Raw genomic sequence first — 18,461 nt, 5'->3', positions numbered from 1 at the left:
CCTCAGTGGATTAGCATGACAATGTGCATTAATATGGCTGCTGGGGACTGATTATACAACGTCTCACAGCCCTGTGAACAGGCAGCATTGTTTTAGGGGGGACACTGCTTTTAAGCTGCATAAGTTATGCTTCATCTATTGGAAACAGTGAAGGTGAAATAGAAAAAAATATCTACGCAGCAATGCACGAGGCCGTTGAGCCAGGCAGCAGTAACACAGTTTTGGAAGTCCACCCCAGCTTTTATTACAAGGTTTATTATGAGGTTGAAGGCGATTTTAAAGGACTCACTTTGATGGAGCTTTGACTCTGATGTAGCGCTGTGGAGGAGCTTAATTAGCGTTTAATCAAAACATGATAAAAGTAGTGTTAAAGTACTGTTATTAGATTGTACTGTCACATTTCGGTGTTACATTAACATTTGGTTTTAGTGTAACAAATGAACTTCACAAATACAAACAATACACAAAGGCAGAGTTCACTCCCTGTGGGGGAAAACAAACCATTCACATTATGAAGTGGGACGTAAGCATTTCATCCTCTATTATACGTAATATCAAACTCGGTGGCTATGAAGAAAAGCGTCAACATATTGCTGTTAGCTGTCTAGTTCAACCAAATCAATCAAAAACATCCGTCACGTTCGACTTTCTGAGCTTCAGCCTCCACCACTCGCTTCGCCAACGTCCAAACAGCTTCTGGGTACTTTGCCACAAACTTTGAGATGAACTCTCGCTGTCGGCCTCGCTCCACTCCTTTCTTCACAAATTCAATAAAGCAGCAACCATGAAAACAATACCACCGATATAAATGTAAAAACATGGATTATTACTGTATGATCAATCACAGCGTGTTCATGTTAGTAGGAAACCTTCATAAACACTATCAAATCATTTCTTCAACTGTCAAACACTAGATTGTTATACCTATAATATAAAGCAACACATATTATTACAAGATCGTATAACTATGAATATTCAAATACAAATCGTACTTTTTATAAGGCTAAACAGTGTAAAATTATAAGAGGTTCAGCCACAGAAAAAAAAACACTTCTAATGTAGTTATTAAATCTTTACATTTGTGTAATAGCTTTCAGTTTACATTCAACAATGAACATGTGCAAAAAAAAAAACCTGACACATATTTAACAGGCCTAATCTGATCATAATGAAGCCACTTTCATCCCCATTAAAATATGGGTAACAGCAACCACCGCTATGTCATTTTGCATTCATTGTTCATTTTTTTTCCGTTTCGCCCCTCAGGGATGGTCAATCACAGAATCTCATGGGGGGACGTTCGCGATTTAATGGCTGTGATTGTGCAGGACGTGTTAAAACAACACCATCCTGGGAGACTGTGACTAGATGATAGTCGCTTCTTTCAATCTACTTCCCTCCATCAAGCTGATAATTAAAAAGGTAGATTTTTTCATAGCGAACACCTCTTGTTTTTGCAGGGAATTCCCTCACGCCTCCGCTTTGTCCTTCTCCTCCTTCTTCTTCTTGCTCTTTTTCAAGAACGAAGGTGTGCGGAACTTCTTCTTCTTCTTCTTGGGGGACTTGCTTTGGCTCTCTGGGGTCTGCGCCTCCCCCGTCTTCTCCTTCGTCGTTATAGAGATTTCCACCGTCTCCACGGCGTTCACGCTGAGCTTGGACACCTCGACGCTCAGATCCTCCTCTACCTCAGCCAAGTGGTCATTCCCATTGGGTATTGTGTCTGCCAACAGATGAGACCAAGTCGCTGATGAGGGATGAGACTTACAAACAGATCAAGGCACATTAAATCATCCATTAATGGCATTTCTTGTGTTTTTACACATTATTCCACGGAGACAGTAAATACAGGCAAACAACTAATAATTGAAACAAACTTTCAGGGGAATTACCTAGTTTGGCTGGTGTCATTATGGGAGAGAGGGAGAGGGAGATAGTAGAGCCATCAAATGTAGTCATCTCATCTGCATCGGTGGCATCATCGTCTTCTGTAAAAGGTTTTGATCATCAGGAAAGTTCACCAGACCAATGCATGACGCTCTTTGATTTCATAGGCATTCGGTTATAAACCTCACAGATCTAATGAAAACATCAGGTCACCGTCCAGGATGCATGTCTGATTCCCATATTAGAATTCCCAGTCAGACGCTGGGCTGACGACGCTGATGCATGTCATTATTCTCTATACGCTATAAATGCGTTTTGATTCCATGACAGCAAAAACATGAAGGTGACACAGAACGGTGGGAATGTTCTACACGTCCGCACGCTATTTCCTGCTCGTCTGCAGCCATAACCGGGATATGAGTTCAGTTTGACAAGACTGATGTCTTCGCAGCGCATCTCCCACCATTTCTGGGAGCCGACTTCACAGCTCGGAGGAAGAGCGAAACTATGCGCTGACATTTCCGTCACGATGGCATTTTTGCAGGAAGGACCTTGTTTCTGGGGCTGTAGCTCCAGCGTTTCCTCTGGGCATGAACCGAGTGCTGTGACTGGGCTAATTAACTGCCCAGATATCGTGCTCTGGCAGCAGTAAGCACAGTAAAGATGTGAAATATATGCAACCACTGTGGGTGAAGTGACACTTTAAAATATTAGCAGATTAGGTTTAAAACTTAGATCATGTCCAAGCGATGAGGCCTAATGACTCTTAAAAAGAGCTCATTAAAAAGTCACAAGGCTGTTTGCATGAAATGAATCTCCCTTTGACTATTCCTCTTAAACCCTCTCATCACTGTCACACTGTGAAATAAGTCTTTTGTTTCTGTGTTTCAATTTCCTTCGGGACCTTAACCTCTAAACATCATGAAGTCATAAACTACACGTGGCGTTTGATGTGAGCCTGTGTGAGGATAAATTAAGCAGAGGTTCCTGTGTCTCTAAAGAACAACAGGGCACTATGAGGCTTTGCAACGTTTGACCTGGTCAGACGATGTATGGAGAATGTCTAAGTACCGTCGTGGCCCTGCCGCTTTCTTTCTACCAAGCTCTTGTATTCCTGCAGCACCTTCTCTGTGACCTCATTGAAAGGGTTGGGAGGAAGAGAGCGGGTCTGCTCCTCGTCCTCGATGATGAAAGCCTGATACAGATGAGGACATAGAAAGACATCATTATTAATATTGGTATTATTCAAGAATGCTTATAATCCTAAACTAAAGCAGAGAAACATTCCCACTCATTTGTTTATGCAAACTCTCTGCTCTTCTTGTAACCAAAATCACAGCAGCTCTCGTCTTTGTCTAAACCACAGCAACTCGTGTTTCATGCTTTGGCTTTTCATATAAACGCTTAATAGACTCACGGGTCCCGGTGTGGTGTCCACAACGATGCCTGCTAGCAACTGAGACTTTGGTCCTGGAGTCATCTGGTCTCCTCTGTGCTGCTCTTTTATCTGAAAAGAAAAATCAGACAAACTCATAAAGAAGTAAACGATAAAGTATAAGTTGGATGCATAGTTGCATTTCCCGTGCAGTAGAAGCATTGCATGTGTTTTCAACAGACCCGGTTCCTCTTATCCAGAACCTCTGTGGGGTCGGTGTTAAGTGGGACGAATTGATTCGGGTCCTCGATCTTTATGGGGGTTCCAGCGTTGTTCCCCGGCTGTGAAGACTTCATCCACTGAGAGGATAAAAACAAAGTGGATGAAATTATGGTCCCGCCTGCCACAAGAGGGCAGGCTAACACAAAGGAAGAACACCCGCCAGGCTGACGCTTCCCCTCTGATGCCCCGAGCGTTGGCTTACTAGACTTTGAAATGAAAGTCGACGCACCATGGTTTTGGTCCTGGGGCTCGCATCCCCGCTGGGTGACTGTTCGGGAACATTGACCCTCAAGTAGCTGTTGGGCGAGGTGAGCCAGCGGGTCCGTTCCCGCTGCTGCTTCTGCGCCATGAACTTGAAGGGGCTCCGCAGCGCCAGCTCGCCGTCCTCGGACGGCACGGCCGACACCGTGGCGGGGATCTCCACGTCGTTTTTGGAGCGGGGCTTCTCACGGACCACCGGGTTCCTGTACGAGTAGCCCGTTCTGTACCCCTGCGAGGACCGAAAACACACAATATTGCATTTTTCGCTCCTTCGCTATAAAAAATATAAAAAGGGAATGATGCATGGGCCACCCAAGAGCCACTTACACAATGCTTTTTAAATATTTAAGCCACACTGTATATACAAACAGCACTTCTGCCGGCGAGCCCAGTTTCAGAGGGAAAAGATAAAACCCGTGTATTGTTAGCGAGACATCACAGACTCGTAGAGACAACTAGAAAACTAGTGATGTGATCGTGCTGCGTGTGCAGCCTGACACTACAATCCGAATCAAAACTGGCGTTTCATGACAAGTTTGCCACCAAAATAAATCTCCTCCGTAACAGAAGCGAGGCATTCACGAAACTTTGCGAAACTTTTGGCACCGAACGGGTTCCTGGAGCCCCAGTGCATCGGCGCTTACTGTGGTTCTGTGCTGCGTTTAAGTGCACAAGCCTTCAAATATGATTTATTTAATGTATATAGCTTTTAAACACGTCCTCCTATACAAAAACACAAGATGAGATGATGGGAAAGCTTTGAATAGGCCTGGCCACGGATTACAGAGGAGCTTTACGGGCCTTTGTTTGATTTAGGACAGCAAAACTGGGGCTTTTTTCATTTCTGTTGCTGCAAAACTGTGCAGAGTTGTTCCTCCATTCTTCCTCCTGCATTATTAGCTGTGACCTTTACTGCAGCCGGGGCTTTTCTTGTCTTTTGTTTAGGTTTCACTGATAATTCCACTCCCCTAGTCCTCCTTCTGGAGCAAAATACCAGACCTCCTGTTGCAGTGGATGTACTGGCATTTTCACCCTGTGCCATGTTCAAACGTCATCGAGACAAAACGTGGAGTCCAGTGTCCCAGTGGGGAGAATTAGAGTCCTTCCACCAAGTGTCTGTGTGGTCTGCCCACAGCACGCCTAGCCATCTGGAAGCTATGATTGAGAGGGTGGGCGGGCTATGATCACGCAGAGCTAACACAGCTGCAGCCCACTCCAGCCACAGTTGTTAGCGAGCAGCACATCAAGCAGACAGAGTACATGTCAGCCTTTGGTCATTAGCGGTGCAGTTAGAGTCAGAGGGTTTGAATTGACAGAAGAGCAGCACAGTCCTGAAACCCCGGGGGTGAAACAGAGCAGTGGACGGCCCCTCAGCCACAGAGGGCAGATAGCCGCGCCTAGAGGCCCGTCACAGTAATTACATGCTTATGTGTAATTGCTGTAAAGATGAGCTGCCATAAAATACTCAATTACACGAAACATCTTCAGATTAGGCAACTGAAAACCCGTGTAGGTTCAGTGTGCGGCTACATCCGACGCTTCCAGAGGAAGCATCTGAGACGGGAAATGCGACGGCCCGGGCCAGAGTTCGCTCACCAGGTTGTCCAGCATCCTCATGAGGGACTCGAACTCCGCCTCGCCCACTTTCCACTTGACCTCGTTGTCGATCACCACCCCGGCATTGGCTGCGCCCGGCGCCAGGGGTTTGAGCTTCCCCCTGTCCAGCACCACGAGGTTGTCCACGCTGCCACAGCAGCTCAGAGCACTCACCTGTAATCACACACGACACCACTCACTTCATATCAAAAAATAATATAGAAATAATAAAACACAATGTTCTCACATGCCTTTATTATAACTTCATTTTCAACCCTTTCTGCCCTTTTGTTATCTATGCGTCTGTGATTCCATGCAAACTGAGCCGTCTTTGTATGTTAAAACAATAAATACAGCCCCGATACGACAGGATGATGGAAAACACTGCCGGTCCCTCCTTGACACGAAGCAGCAGGAGAGTCTGAGAAACACTGCAGGGATCCCCGTAGCTCTGACTGTGAGCACGGCTCTTTAGCACGTATCCAACATTGCCCTGTTCAGACGCACCGTGAGCCTTCGCCACAATTCTGCACGAGATTTACGCGTTTAATATGCATGAAAGTAACTCATACATGTGTAGAAGCTCCATCGGGGCCAGTTTACAAAATGCTTCGACTTAAATGGCGTGACTGAATCTCATTGTTAGGTAGAGGCCGTAATGGAAAGGAATGTCAGGCTTCCTGTACCTGGATTTCACAGGCTTGCTGAGAGTGGTACACGTGGTGGAAGGCCTCTTCTACTGTTTCTCCCAGAGCCAACAGACCGTGGTTCTTCAGAATCATCACCTGGTGACACACAACACACCAACCGAGTGAACCGAGTAAAATATAACAAACTATCTCTATTAGAGACATCTGAATCCTTATAGTTGTTACTTCAGCAAAAGAACTGTGCTCAATTTTAGTATAAAGCTTTTGTTTGACACCTCGTTTTTTGTGCACAGTCTGAATTATTGTCATTTACTTGCCAACAGGTACAGATGGCATCACATATAATAGCTACATTATAATATACAGTGCAATTTAATAACTGATGACTTTTTTACGAGCAGCGTCTGCTCTGTCCCATGCGAAAGTGAGCCTCTCGCTAATAGAGTCCCGGGGTTTGACAGTACCTTGGCAGTAGGGCCCAGTGCTTTCTGAAACTCCACCTTCTCCTCTTTATTATCCAGGCTGCCATGGTAACCAAAGCAGCTCACGTCTCCCAGAAGCACAGCCTCTCGGGAAATGGGCAGGATTCCACATTTCATCGAGGACACCTGTTAGCGCGGGATAGAAGCAACCTGTGACTGTGAGGCCGTGACGCACCGGCATTAAAATAGAGGCACATTCTTCGCTGTCAGGCACAAATAAGCGGCGACGTTCATGATGTGCTGTGCATTTTACAGCCGAGCTTCAAACGAACTAGTAAAAGCCGGGGTTGCGTGTTTTAAAAAAAGCTAGCGAGGGGGGCGGCTTTTCATCCCGCCCGCTTCGTCTGCTGCAAAATAAGCACTTAGCAGCAGCTTTGATGAAGATGAAGCTCATTTAATATTTGCCTGGAGCAGACTTACAGCAGCTGTAGCCGGGGTGTGTACGTGGATAATGCACCTCACGTCGGGGCGCATGGAGTAAATGGCCGCGTGGGGAGCGAATCCAAAATGGTCGATACCCAGATCAGTGGAGCCCTGGTCCACCACCTCGCCGACGATGTTCACCTTCACCTGGAACGACAGCGACGCAAGAGCCGTGAGGAACGACGGTGGGAGGTCTGCAGGTTAAAGACGTGACTGAGCCAATGAGCAACTCCACAAAATAAGGATGTTGACATTCATAAATTTCTCACTGTGTCCTTGAGGACTCCCAGATTTGCTGAAAGTATTTCCCTTATCAAAAAAAAAAAAACGACCGACTGAGACAAAGTATTTGTTTATATTTTGGAACCTGCAGTATTTCTGCAGATTTGCTCGTCGTCAGCAGTCTTTTTTTCTTAAGAGTAAACAAGTCTGAACCTTAGCTGCAGTTGTAGCTCTTTTTATGGTTGGCAGCTTGTATGATGAGGATAGTAATAATAAAAGGCTGAATGACAGGCAGGTCAAAATTGTGCAACTCAAAGTAATTATTAATTGGTAATTACTCAGTAAGTCCTAGTCCTCAGTCCTAGTCTAAGAAGAAAACTAAAGATTTGAGCAGAACTAGCTTATGTTGCAGGAAACGCCACTGTGCCTTCGTGGGCGTGTGGTGGGACGCGCTCCGATTTGATTTCCTTACCAGTCAGTAAGTCAGCTGTGCATAGTAAAAAGCAGTGGTTGTAAAGGTTTGCTGTGAAAATTAACTATTCTGCATCTGCTAAATGCATCTACAGTGAACACATCTGAAATACGCTGCTGCTGCAGCCTTGTTTAAGTAGCATTGTGTGTATAAAGCCTCCATTTAATGTAGCGGAGTAAAGACTCAAGACTAAAACCTGAGCTCTGTCCGATTAATAAAACAGGCTGTTACAGCTCTCGAACCTGTTTCACACATCTAGAAGAGTACAGCAACATAATAATAACCTGTCTGATCCATACTAAAACAGGTGTAAAGTATACATTTAGTATAAGGAAAGGATGTAAACACTGGGCTTACCAGATTAGCAGCCGTCACCTCAGCAAAAGACAAACCTCGAGGACTAATGAGAACATGGTCTTGTTCTTTATTCACACGCACCTGATACAGAATGAACAGATCATTAAAAACACACCTATCTAGGTCACAATAACATGAACAGCACTAGTAAATACCAACATTCAGTCATGGTTTTTAATTTAATCCCACACATTTGAAACTGAGGCTGCGATGTATACATCATGTACCTGTGACCCACTCAATGCTACAGACTGTTGAAAAGCAACAGGAGACCAAATATGAAGATGCCAATTCATCAATTTGAGGCTAAAAGAGACGTGGAACCACTGTAGAAACCGTTCTTCAGGCTTCGTCTTTGGGGAAAATGCGTTAAACCCCGACATCATAAGTGTTCACCACAGGTTGAACGCCGTACGCACAAAACTTTCCGACACTATGAATAATACATGGCTCCTGAAAAGGTATTCCCCCCTTTGAGCCTGTGGGAGCGGGAGAACACGGCGCTCACGCGAAGACGCGCAGGCCTCGTTCTGCATTCGCGAGCGGCCGCGAACCCGTACTCACGGTGATGTAGGAGCTTGTGAAACGAGCCCAGCTGAAGAGGTCGACGAGCCTGTAGAGGCTGGCCAGGCGGCAGCGGCTCTGCTTCTCCCCTTTGGCGAACGACGGAGACTCGATCCCGTACAGGTCGTTGACCGGCGTCACCAAGCCGAGGCCTGCGAGCGGAAAAAGGCCCGGTTTCTCAGTGATCTCAGCGAGGGCTTGAAGGATATTCTGGGCCCGTTGCACCATATAAGGGCTTTTATAGCTGTTTCCCACAGTGGCTCGCTGCTAACGTTACAGCCCTGGCAGCGGAACTTTAAAACATGCATTTTCAGCCCGGGCCGCCGCGACCTCCACGGGAAAAACAAGGCTAAGAGGCTACGCTAACATAATTAGCACGGCAAAACTGCTATAATTCATTAGCGGGGCCGGTCATGGGAGCGGCGTGATGACAACTAACAATGGAGAGCGTTGTCAGTGCGTTTCTGCATTCTCCGCTGTTTAACAGTCACAGGAGTCTGAGGATTCGGCCCCTGACAATGAAGACATTCAACCTGGATAATGCGCACTGGCAGCTCATACGCGGTGAATGACAAGCAGCCTCGGCAGCAGATAGATGGAGGCGCACACTGGCCACTCACTGACGGGTGAAGTCAAGGGGCCGGCCCCTCCCACCGCGCTGGCCATGACCAGGTCAGCGATCTGCCTCAGCGCCAGCAGCCCCGTGGGGTTGTTGCCTTTGGTCAGCTGGTCCTGAATCAGTCCCTCCAACTCGTCTTTAAACACCTGTGGCCAAGACAAACAAGCGAAAGCATGGGCAGACTGTGATGTAACACGTGTAAGTGGTGATGGAACACAAACACCAACTGTATTTACTTCATTAACCCGACAACTTCTGCACACTTAAACTACACCTGACCTCATTCCGGCGTCTCCTCTGGGAGCCCGGTCCGCTTCCAGACCTTCCTCATTAGAAGTGTACACAAATCAGGCAACACCACTGCAGACGTCTTTGTCTGTGTGTGACCAGCGGCTTCACTGGAAACGGTGTGTGTGTGTGTGTGTGTGTGTGTGTGTGTGTGTGTGTGTGTGTGTGTGTGTGTGTGTGTGTGTGTGTGTGTGTGCATGTGCGTGTTGAGGTGCTATTTAACAAGATTACCGCTTTTCGCCCTCAACAGTAGCCTGTGAATCTTGAAGCAGCGCTATTTCTAGTGTGCTGCAGCTGAGCTCCAGGACTCGGTTCCCATGGTGATGAGTTCTACTCGTTGGCCCTGTTATGCAATCGCAGATGACTGTGGGCTCGTCTTATTTCCATACACTTCATTGGCATGTGTTCACTGTACCCCTGTTTGTCATCCTAATGCTTCATATTATACTCAGATAATATCTGCTATTACAATGACAAACGTTATAAGCACCTACATTAACAATAGTTCTTGTGCATTCATGCTATTGAATGTTACTGAAATTTTACTGATGGACCTTTGTGTTAATTTGCCTGTTATTCTGTTATTTTGTTGTGGGATAACAGACATGTGCTAGAATAATGCCAGCAAATATATATATAGGAAAAACATCTTTTTGGCACAGTGTCTTGACGAATAGCTTCATTAAACTCAGCTTAATCCTTCATCCTTATTAATATGTGATAGCAGCAAATGTAACTGTAGCTGCAGCCGCGTGCTTATAAAGGATGACGGTGGCGATATTGTAGACAGTAAACTCACTACTAGACAGTCAAGCGTATACAATGGCCTTCACATAAACAAGAAAAACGATGGGACCTGAGTGAAGCTGCATCTTGTTTCAACACAGATTATTACTCATATGCTGTGGGAACCGGTGCGTGTGTGTGTGTGTGTGTGTGTGTGTGTGTGTGTGTGTGTGTGTGTGTGTGTGTGTGTGTGTGTGTGTGTGTGTGTGTGTGTGAAGCTGCAGGCTACATACTGGGCTCTGCAGAATCTGGGTGACCCTCTTCTTCTGCTCCATCATGCTGAAGTCCTGCCTCAGGTCCGGCGACATGTTCCGGCTGCGCAGGTCCTCCGGGTCGGCCCGGTCCACGCGGTCCAGGTAGCGCTCCCTGGAGTCGCTGCGGGACAAGGACAGGGTGAGGGACGCCGCGGCGTGCCTCACGTCCACCAGGCTCATGTCTCGGCCGCGCGGTCTCGCACCGGTTCTCTGGAATCTGAACGGGGGGATAGAACGTCCCAGCTTGTTTTACATTCAGGCTGTCAAGGCAACAGTTTCAGCAGAAAAAAAAAAAAAAAAACACTGCATGTGTGCAGCGGTGACTCATGTAATTACTGGAATGGAGACAAAAGGAAGCAGAACATTGTTATATGATTGATGGTGCTTTGTAAGAACATCTCTATTGATGTAGAGAGAAGATGGTCAGAGCTTTAATATTGTTATAAATATGTAATAACAATCATTAAAAACACTGAATGAACTTCCCACTCACTTCCCTAAGAACCGTCCTCATCAAAGGATTTACCTTCCATCGGTCTTATCCACACAGATGGGGGTCACAGTGGAAGTGTCCCCTCTTCCACTGCCCCCCCCCCCAACAGCAAACAAAGCTGAGTCACATGTAAATGAGCCAGACTGAATAGCAATTAGCACATTTGGTGTCGCAGCGTTACCTGGATGTGGGGGTGAAGGCAGCGGAGACGCGCTGCAGCAACTCGGGCCTAGAAACGAAATGGGTCCAAGTTGCCTCGCGTCCACGCGCGGCGTCAGATTACAACTTTAAGCCCATGTGCAAAGGCGAAAAGTAACGCGAACCGAGCCGAAGTCCCATTTCGCGAAGCGCACAGGTTCCATATAAAAAAAAAACAGGAAAAAAAAAAACGAGCGAGCAAATAAAAACCACGCGGGAGAAAAATGTTACTGTAAGTTTGGCATTACCTGAAAGTGAGCTCTCGGACTCAGTCCCTCCGAAAGACGGGACCTCGAATATCTCCGACGGGAAAAAAGGCTGAAGAAGCGGGCGTGCGTCACTCCGCATTCGGACGCATTGTGCGGAGAAAGAGCTCGCGGGGCGCAAGTTGGTGCTGCACCAGTATCCAGACGGAGCGGACTGGCCGATGCGTGCAAGTTGCGAGTTGAAGAGCGGCTGCATGGAGGAGGATGTGGGTGTGTTTGTGTGGGAAAAAGGAAAAGTGGCCATGTGACTTATCCACCCACTAGGCCCCAGCAGCGGGATAAAGGAGCGGCTGCAAGCAGACGGCGGCGCGCTGGAGTTTCCCTCTATTTCTGTAGGACGGTCGCATCTGTTGTTATATCCCCCCTAGAATGAAATGATTATGGTCGCCTCACTTCTTGGTGAAGATGTGCAGGTTTGTCATTAATCCCCTCCAGGTCTCCGTCTCCCGTGTGTGAGTCATTAACTCCTGCCACCTTGTTTCATAAATAAGAGGAGCCGCGTTTTTTTCCCACGGCAGCTCGGCTCGGCAGAGGGTTTCTTATCAAAGCTTTACGGCCCAGACACACGGAAACACGGCTCTTCAAAGCCGGAACGGCTGCTTTCCTCAAAATGTGAGCACCTCCACGAAAAAGAGAAAGAGAAAAGAAAAAGTTTCCCGAAATAGAGGATGTTTGTTCAAAGACGAAATGAAACACAGATGTTCTTTCCCAGAGAAGACGTTTGACTCTTCCGGATTTTATTCACGTTCACAAACATGTGTTGTTATTGCCTCCACGTGTAACACTTATGCAGAAAGTAGGTTCATGTGCGTAACCCTTCGCTCGTGCTCATATTTGTATAAAATACTTCCTACTGATTATAAATAAAGTAAAAGGTGCCATCGCTGAATGTGGCAGCTGTGCTTTAGTGAACAGGATAGAACAGTAACGCTAACGTCTAATGATGGCGTCTCATGCTGGGCCGTCACAGAAACATTTTCCTTGTGTGAAGTAAATCAGTTTTCGTTCTGTAAACTGGAAAAAGAGATGACGATTGAAGCAAATGCAAAGCTGTGCAGATTGATCTCGCTAAACGGAGCCGGCGTCCCTTCTGTCTCCCCGACTCCTCTCTGCCTCGCCGGTTGTTTTAGAGCTCGAATATTCAGAAGGATCCATCTCGAGTGAATGCAACTCCTGATTTGCTTGATTTCGTTAATAACGCGCAACCAGGCGCACATATCTTAGAGGTTGACAGCAAGAGAGGGGGGGCGTCGTCAGGGCCTGACATAACAATTCCAGGAAACGGAGCGGAGCCTGGGAGGTGGAGCAGATACGCAGACATATGGGTTGATGTAATGAAAAGCAGAACTTTCTCACTCCAGAGCAGCGTGACCCTCAAAACCTGAAACCCTGCCTCCCTTGCTTTTTGGCAGGATTCCCACCAAAACCACACACACACACACACACACACACACACACACACACACACACACACACACACGCACACACACGCACACACACGCACACACACAGGCACTCAACATAATCCCAACTGCCAGCCCCCACATTCTTGCTGGCTATTTGAACTTTTCAGCGACGGTAGTCTGTCTTGGAAGCATTGACCAAATGTCAGCTGTTATTAGCCGGCGTCTCATTCATACAGATTGCTGCCGAGCGTATTGATGTACACAGATAAAAGCACAGGTTTGTCACAAGCCAGTGGCTCCATTGGAAAGATTGTCCGAACACACCCGCAAACATGCGTTTTTCCCGGACAAATCAATAGGCATTAACACTGGATGTATGAAATGGGGGCTATTATCACCACAGCATTTCAAATTCAAGGGATACTGCCATAAAACTATTTAAATATTGATGTAACAAATGATGAATTTCTCTTTTACCAGCTTGGTTGAAGATATAACGACGTATAGACCTTCATCTAGCAAACAAAGCTTTGAATAATGACTCTAAATTTCCCCCTGTGGTGAGTTCACTGCCCATAAATTCTCCCGTTTTCTATAGCTATCCTGGTTCGACAACACAAAATAGATTCTCATTAGCTTTACGTTGGCTGTCAGCCACCTGCCGCGTGTGGGGAACTGACAAACAGAGAGCAGCCCAGGAAAGCAAAAACAACAGAGCTGCATTTCGTTGTGAAACTTTACAAAAGTTACAAAGTATGACAAGACAAAAAGTCACAGCTGTCATTAGAGCAGGTGAAAAGCTGGGAGCAGGTGACGCCAGGCCATAGCGAGGAAATGATACATGCGTGCCCATAATCTGCATAATGCTCTTCTTCTGTAACATGATGCTAGTTAATTGCTATTATTATTATTAATAATTAATACAGTTTAGTTGTGCATACTTTTCTAAATCTGGAGTAATTGCCGGGCTGATACTAAATATCATTAATTAGCCGTAGCATTAGCGCCTAGCCCAGGAGCTGACCTTTGCCCTCCACACATCATGCGTCTGCCTGCCTCCTGCTCACCGTGCATCTATTCACCCGGTATGTGCTGCACCGTCCACATGTTGCGAAGGAAAACGTGACTCATGAGAGCAGGTGACCTTTCTTTTACCGCGACTGTCTAATGTATTCCACCTCCTGAAAGGTGCCGTTGTAACGAGATAATTGCGGCTATTCAGCCACGTCCCGGTGGTTCTAATGTTGTGGCTGGTTAGTGTGCCCACAGCCTGTAATAGCACAACGCACATGTTGTTTTTGAGAAAAAAAAAGAAAAAAAACTCATGCAAAAGTGAACAGCAGTTCATTTTTTATTCCCCTCCGTCTGTATAGTTCTCGGCTGTATTTAAGTCATTAAAAGTAATTTCAGGAAATTCTAAGAGATGATTTGTATTAATACCCGACTACATCAAACCAGGTCGTTTGTGCTCGCTGTTATTATACTCAGTGCCTCCTCGTTAAATGATGGATTCCTGTCTTGTCTGAAAAAACACGTACAAGTCTGAAATCTGAATCTCCTGTCTGCTGTATGAGCTGTCAGGGAGGAAACAATGGTCTGAATTCAGCCCGTATGCTCAGGTACAGCCAATGTCACCACAAACGCACAAAAGGCAGCAGACATCTTGTTAGCTGCTAACAAACAGCCCGCAATTTACATTTAGTCGTGATTAATTTTAGGCGAGGAGGGAGGGGGGGGTGGAAGTTTGCCTTAGATGCTTGTACTAGCCGTGTTGCCATGGAAACCAGCCCTTATGCCTTCTCTGGTCTGAGACAAAATTAGGAGAAGAGTGAATGATGGCAGATATCATCCACTATTATAGAGGAGAGGGTGTTATCCATACGTGTCAAGAACAAGAGGTGTAAAATGAGCAAACACTGCTCTGGCCGCTCTGCCTGCTTTGACTAATTGCAATTGTTGTAATGAGAGTCAAATGCAAAGGGCCATTGGATTTGCTCATTAGCCAACGCTGGCCTTTCTTTGTTGATTTTCTACAAGATTGAAGTGTTCCCCTCCGAGCAGAGACATCTTTGAAATAATGGCCATAACCCTTTCAGAGTCGTGCCGGCCTCCGTCCAGATTTCCATTTCTGATAATTACTTTTTGGCCACTGTCAGACGCAGTATTCATCAGCTCAGTGACCCTTAACCCCGAGTGCAAGGCGCTGTTTATAACCACAGGACAGCGCAGTCGCTGTGCGTCGGTTTCAGACCTGAGTAGTTGACGACTCTCTCCTGTTTCCACCAGAAATCAACCAAATGTTGCTGCTTGTCGTCGTGAGCTTCAGATCACACAGAAACTGTAGAGAGTATAATTCTTACTGATTCAATTATCTCTGGGGCAATTATCTGAGCTAAAGCAGTCCTCTGTGATTCTGTGACATCCAAACATAATCAAGCTGACATGTTTCTATTTATATTACCTCTAAACGGTGCTTTGTAACTTAATAGATGTCAATTTAAGCCAGTGATCAGAGCCTGGACTCCACAGTTCTGGTTCTACTCCAGCATACGCTTCAATGCTACTGCGTTTCTCTACTCTACATTAAAATGCACATTTGCATCAAGCTAAGGTTTGGGTTTAGCCTAGCAAAAAAGGAAGGTAGAAGAAAAAGTTCCACCATGTTTCTTTTTTTTTTTTTTTTTTTACTTCTGCTCCAAAACAATGCCATTGTTTGTGATGTCTTCACACAGAATATATCACTCCACCAGTTGCTAAAAATGGCCCTGCTCCACTCCCACCGAAGGGTGGGTGGCAGCGACGGAGCACACTTTGAACCTGAAACAATTTACATTGTTACAGTTGGATCGGTGCCTTGGCGGCGCTCGGGTGTATGTCATCGTACACACACACACACACACACACACACACACACACACACACACACACACACACACACACACACACTGAGGCAGCCCTTGTTTACCTAAGTGGAGGAGCTGGCTGTCCTCCCTGTAGTGGTTGCCTTTGGACCGCGTCCATGTTGGAGATGTAGTGGTTGGAGTGTGGTTCCGTCCGACCACGGCTGAGGTTGCACGCTTGCTAATGGACCCCGTGAACGTTGTCGTGTTTAAACCCACGTCACGGGGGAAATGGGGGGGTGATTTTTAAACTCAGCAACGTCGTAAACTGAAATCCTGCACGTGTAGTGCAAAAGCTGACATTTACAACAAATTGGAAAAACATTTTGAGTCCGTTTCCCAATAATCATAAAATCCTTCAGCAACAAGCTGAAGACGTTGTAAAACTTAATCTAACGTCAAATTTGAGAAAAGGATGCTAACAGGAAGCAGAGCGGCGGAGTGCGCGGGTGAAGTGGTTCGGTTCACGACCTGCTTTTTGGGTTTTATCGCCGCCTATAACTCACATCAGCGGTCGCACGTATTAGGAAATGGTGCGTCGGCCCAGTCCCACATCTAAAGTCAACAAATGTCTGTTCAAAGCAGTGTTCCTGGAGGCCGCTGCTAATTGAAAGCAGCTGTTTGAAGCCCGTGCAGCTGGGGCTTGCGCTGCAGCTGTAGACAGGCCGTTCGGGGCAATAAAGACCCGCCCTCAGAGCAGATTCATCGGACAGAACAGACAGAGCATCTTCAAACAAGCAAACTGAAATGTTAGCTAAGAATATTAGCTTACGGAACTTTTTTCCCTCCACATATCTCATACTAGCTTTGATCATAGCAGCAGTCAACACCTACGTCAAAGAATTCAAAAGTAAAAGGAACTAAACTTACAGCTTTGGTTTTCGTTTACACTTATCTTGCAGCAGAATTCTTCCCCTTTCGCGTCAAACTCCCACAGTTCCACCATTTACCAGCTCTCGTGGCTGTTTACATTCTCGGCCCGAGGAGGGTCATCTGGTCTCCTCGCTGAGAGGCGACTGCTGCTTTGCTTCTGATCTCCTGAACTCCCTGACAGCAGCTGCCTATTCTCACAGGAAAGCGGGGAAACTGGTGTCAGAGGAGGTTCAGGAGACCGGGCGTTCAGATGGAAGTGAACCGGGCTGGAACCGGGCCGAAAATGGGAGGGACGGGTTTCTGCGAGCTCAAATGTAAAGATGTAAATCACCCTGTATTGCTCTCGTTGGGAGCAATAAACATTTTATCAAACAGAGACGCCTTTAAATCCTTTTCCTCTGCGTTAGAAGCTGCCTCGTGTTCTAAATTTTGCTGCTGAGGACATTGCTTGCAGTGAGTACTTGCCCGCTCTCACCTCCTCCCACATACTCTCTTTTGCAGTGAGCGAGTGGGATGTGCTGCTCTCTCCCTCTTTGCGCCACCTGAATTCATCAGGCATCCAGCGAGTGCACGCCGGTGCCGTGGACGCAAATAATTACGCCATGTCTGCAGCGGCTGCACCATGATGACAAAGAGTCAAAGCAAACATGGAAACCAGCGAACACTGGGTGCATGTGATCGTTGGCTTTTAGTTTGCATTATCTAAAAGATAACCCACAGAGAAACAAATGCTACGATTCCAACTCTTATCTCAATGAGACTTTTCTATAAATATTTATGCTATCAGTGAATGTAGATGTTACTAATTTAAAGACAATCCAGATGTTTTGGAAGAAACAGGAAGGATTTTCTTTGGCTTTGACGCAGCTGATGAGTTAATTTTAGTTCCTCCCTCTTCCCTCCACACTGATGTTATTGTTGCCTTTGCACAGGCTGATAAAACATCAATTTCCTGAGCTTTCTGCAATCACTGAACCCCTCCCACAGGACGGTCCACCCATGAAGGTCAAAGGTCACCGTGTGATGAAGGCAGTCAAGTATTAAAATAAACCAGACGGCGAGACTAGAAAGCTCCTCCCCAACGCACACACACACACACACACACACACACACACACACACACACACACACACACACACACACACACACACACACACACACACACACACACAGGAAAAGTTACCAAAATAATGATGCCATGTCTGATGAAACTTGTCAAACTAAATCCCTACACTACACTGCCATCTAGTGAGGACTCTGCAAACGTAATGACACTAAAAGATGTCACCTCTCCTCCTGTGTCTCCTCCTGTCACAAACGCTCCCGTGCTCCCGCTCTCATTTGGGCTTTGGACAGGCTGACCCACCTATCTGGAAAATCAAGAAAATAGGAAGCTTGGGGCAGTGGGAGCAGGGAACATCAGTCTGTGGCTGGTTGCTTTCGTGCTTCAGAGTTGGGCAGTTTGTTTTTCAGCAGAGAGGAGTGACAGTGAAATGCAGCGAGGAGCAAAATGAGAACTAGAGCGGTTTTGTGTTATTTCAGTATGTGCATTTAATGTGATGCTAGTTTAACGAGTACTGTCCATCCATCCATCCATCCATCCATCCATCCATCCATCCATCCATCCATCCATCCATCCATCCATCCATCCATCCATCCATCCATCCAATTTTACTATTTTTTCCGAGATTCATGAGAATATACGCATGCAAACGTCTTCATTGTATGAAGGCTCTTTAGGTCACAGTGAAAAGCGATGACATGATCACAAAAATTGGCTCCAGAAGGGTATCACTCAGCACATGAGGCA

The 18,461-nt window shown here is 46.4% G+C and overlaps 1 protein-coding gene across 5 annotated transcripts; it reads right to left on the bottom strand.

The window, feature by feature from the left end:
- Positions 1-219: 219 nt before the first annotated feature.
- Positions 220-16,994, bottom strand: add3b (adducin 3 (gamma) b). Of its 5 annotated transcripts, XM_029175895.3 has the most exons (16): positions 11,455-11,984; positions 11,190-11,293; positions 10,495-10,732; positions 9,189-9,333; positions 8,569-8,720; positions 8,005-8,085; positions 6,951-7,100; positions 6,513-6,656; positions 6,085-6,183; positions 5,399-5,572; positions 3,771-4,031; positions 3,502-3,618; positions 3,302-3,391; positions 2,956-3,079; positions 1,890-1,985; positions 220-1,720 (listed from the first exon to the last, which is right to left on the bottom strand). In XM_029175895.3, the coding sequence occupies exons 3-16, from the start codon at positions 10,693-10,695 to the stop codon at positions 1,470-1,472; spliced, it is 2,085 nt and encodes a 694-aa protein (XP_029031728.1). In that variant the 5' UTR covers positions 10,696-10,732; positions 11,190-11,293; positions 11,455-11,984; the 3' UTR covers positions 220-1,469. The 5 variants fall into 5 exon arrangements, with proteins under 5 accessions (XP_029031728.1, XP_029031729.1, XP_029031725.1 ...); XM_029175896.3 differs by lacking the exons at positions 11,190-11,293; positions 11,455-11,984 and adding an exon at positions 16,649-16,994; XM_029175892.3 differs by lacking the exons at positions 11,190-11,293; positions 11,455-11,984 and adding an exon at positions 15,844-15,914.
- Between the last annotated feature and the right edge of the window lie 1,467 nt (positions 16,995-18,461).

Source organism: Betta splendens, chromosome 15 (assembly GCF_900634795.4).
Source record: "Betta splendens chromosome 15, fBetSpl5.4, whole genome shotgun sequence".
NCBI classification, from domain to species: domain Eukaryota; kingdom Metazoa; phylum Chordata; class Actinopteri; order Anabantiformes; family Osphronemidae; genus Betta; species Betta splendens.
The sequence above is the reverse complement of the archived record's forward strand: the minus strand, read 5'-3'. Positions and strand labels throughout refer to the sequence as shown.

Bases quoted from the DNA above. Each gene is read 5' to 3' on its own strand.
- add3b (XM_029175892.3), bottom strand. From the start codon at position 15,899: ATGGACGCGGTCCAAAGGCAACCACTACAGGGAGGACAGCCAGCTCCT. The intron at 3,619-3,770 runs GTGCGTCGACTT...TTATCCTCTCAG, and splicing joins GCCCCAGGACCAAAACCATG to TGGATGAAGTCTTCACAGCC. The intron at 3,080-3,301 runs GTGAGTCTATTA...CATCTGTATCAG, and splicing joins TGGACACCACACCGGGACCC to GCTTTCATCATCGAGGACGA.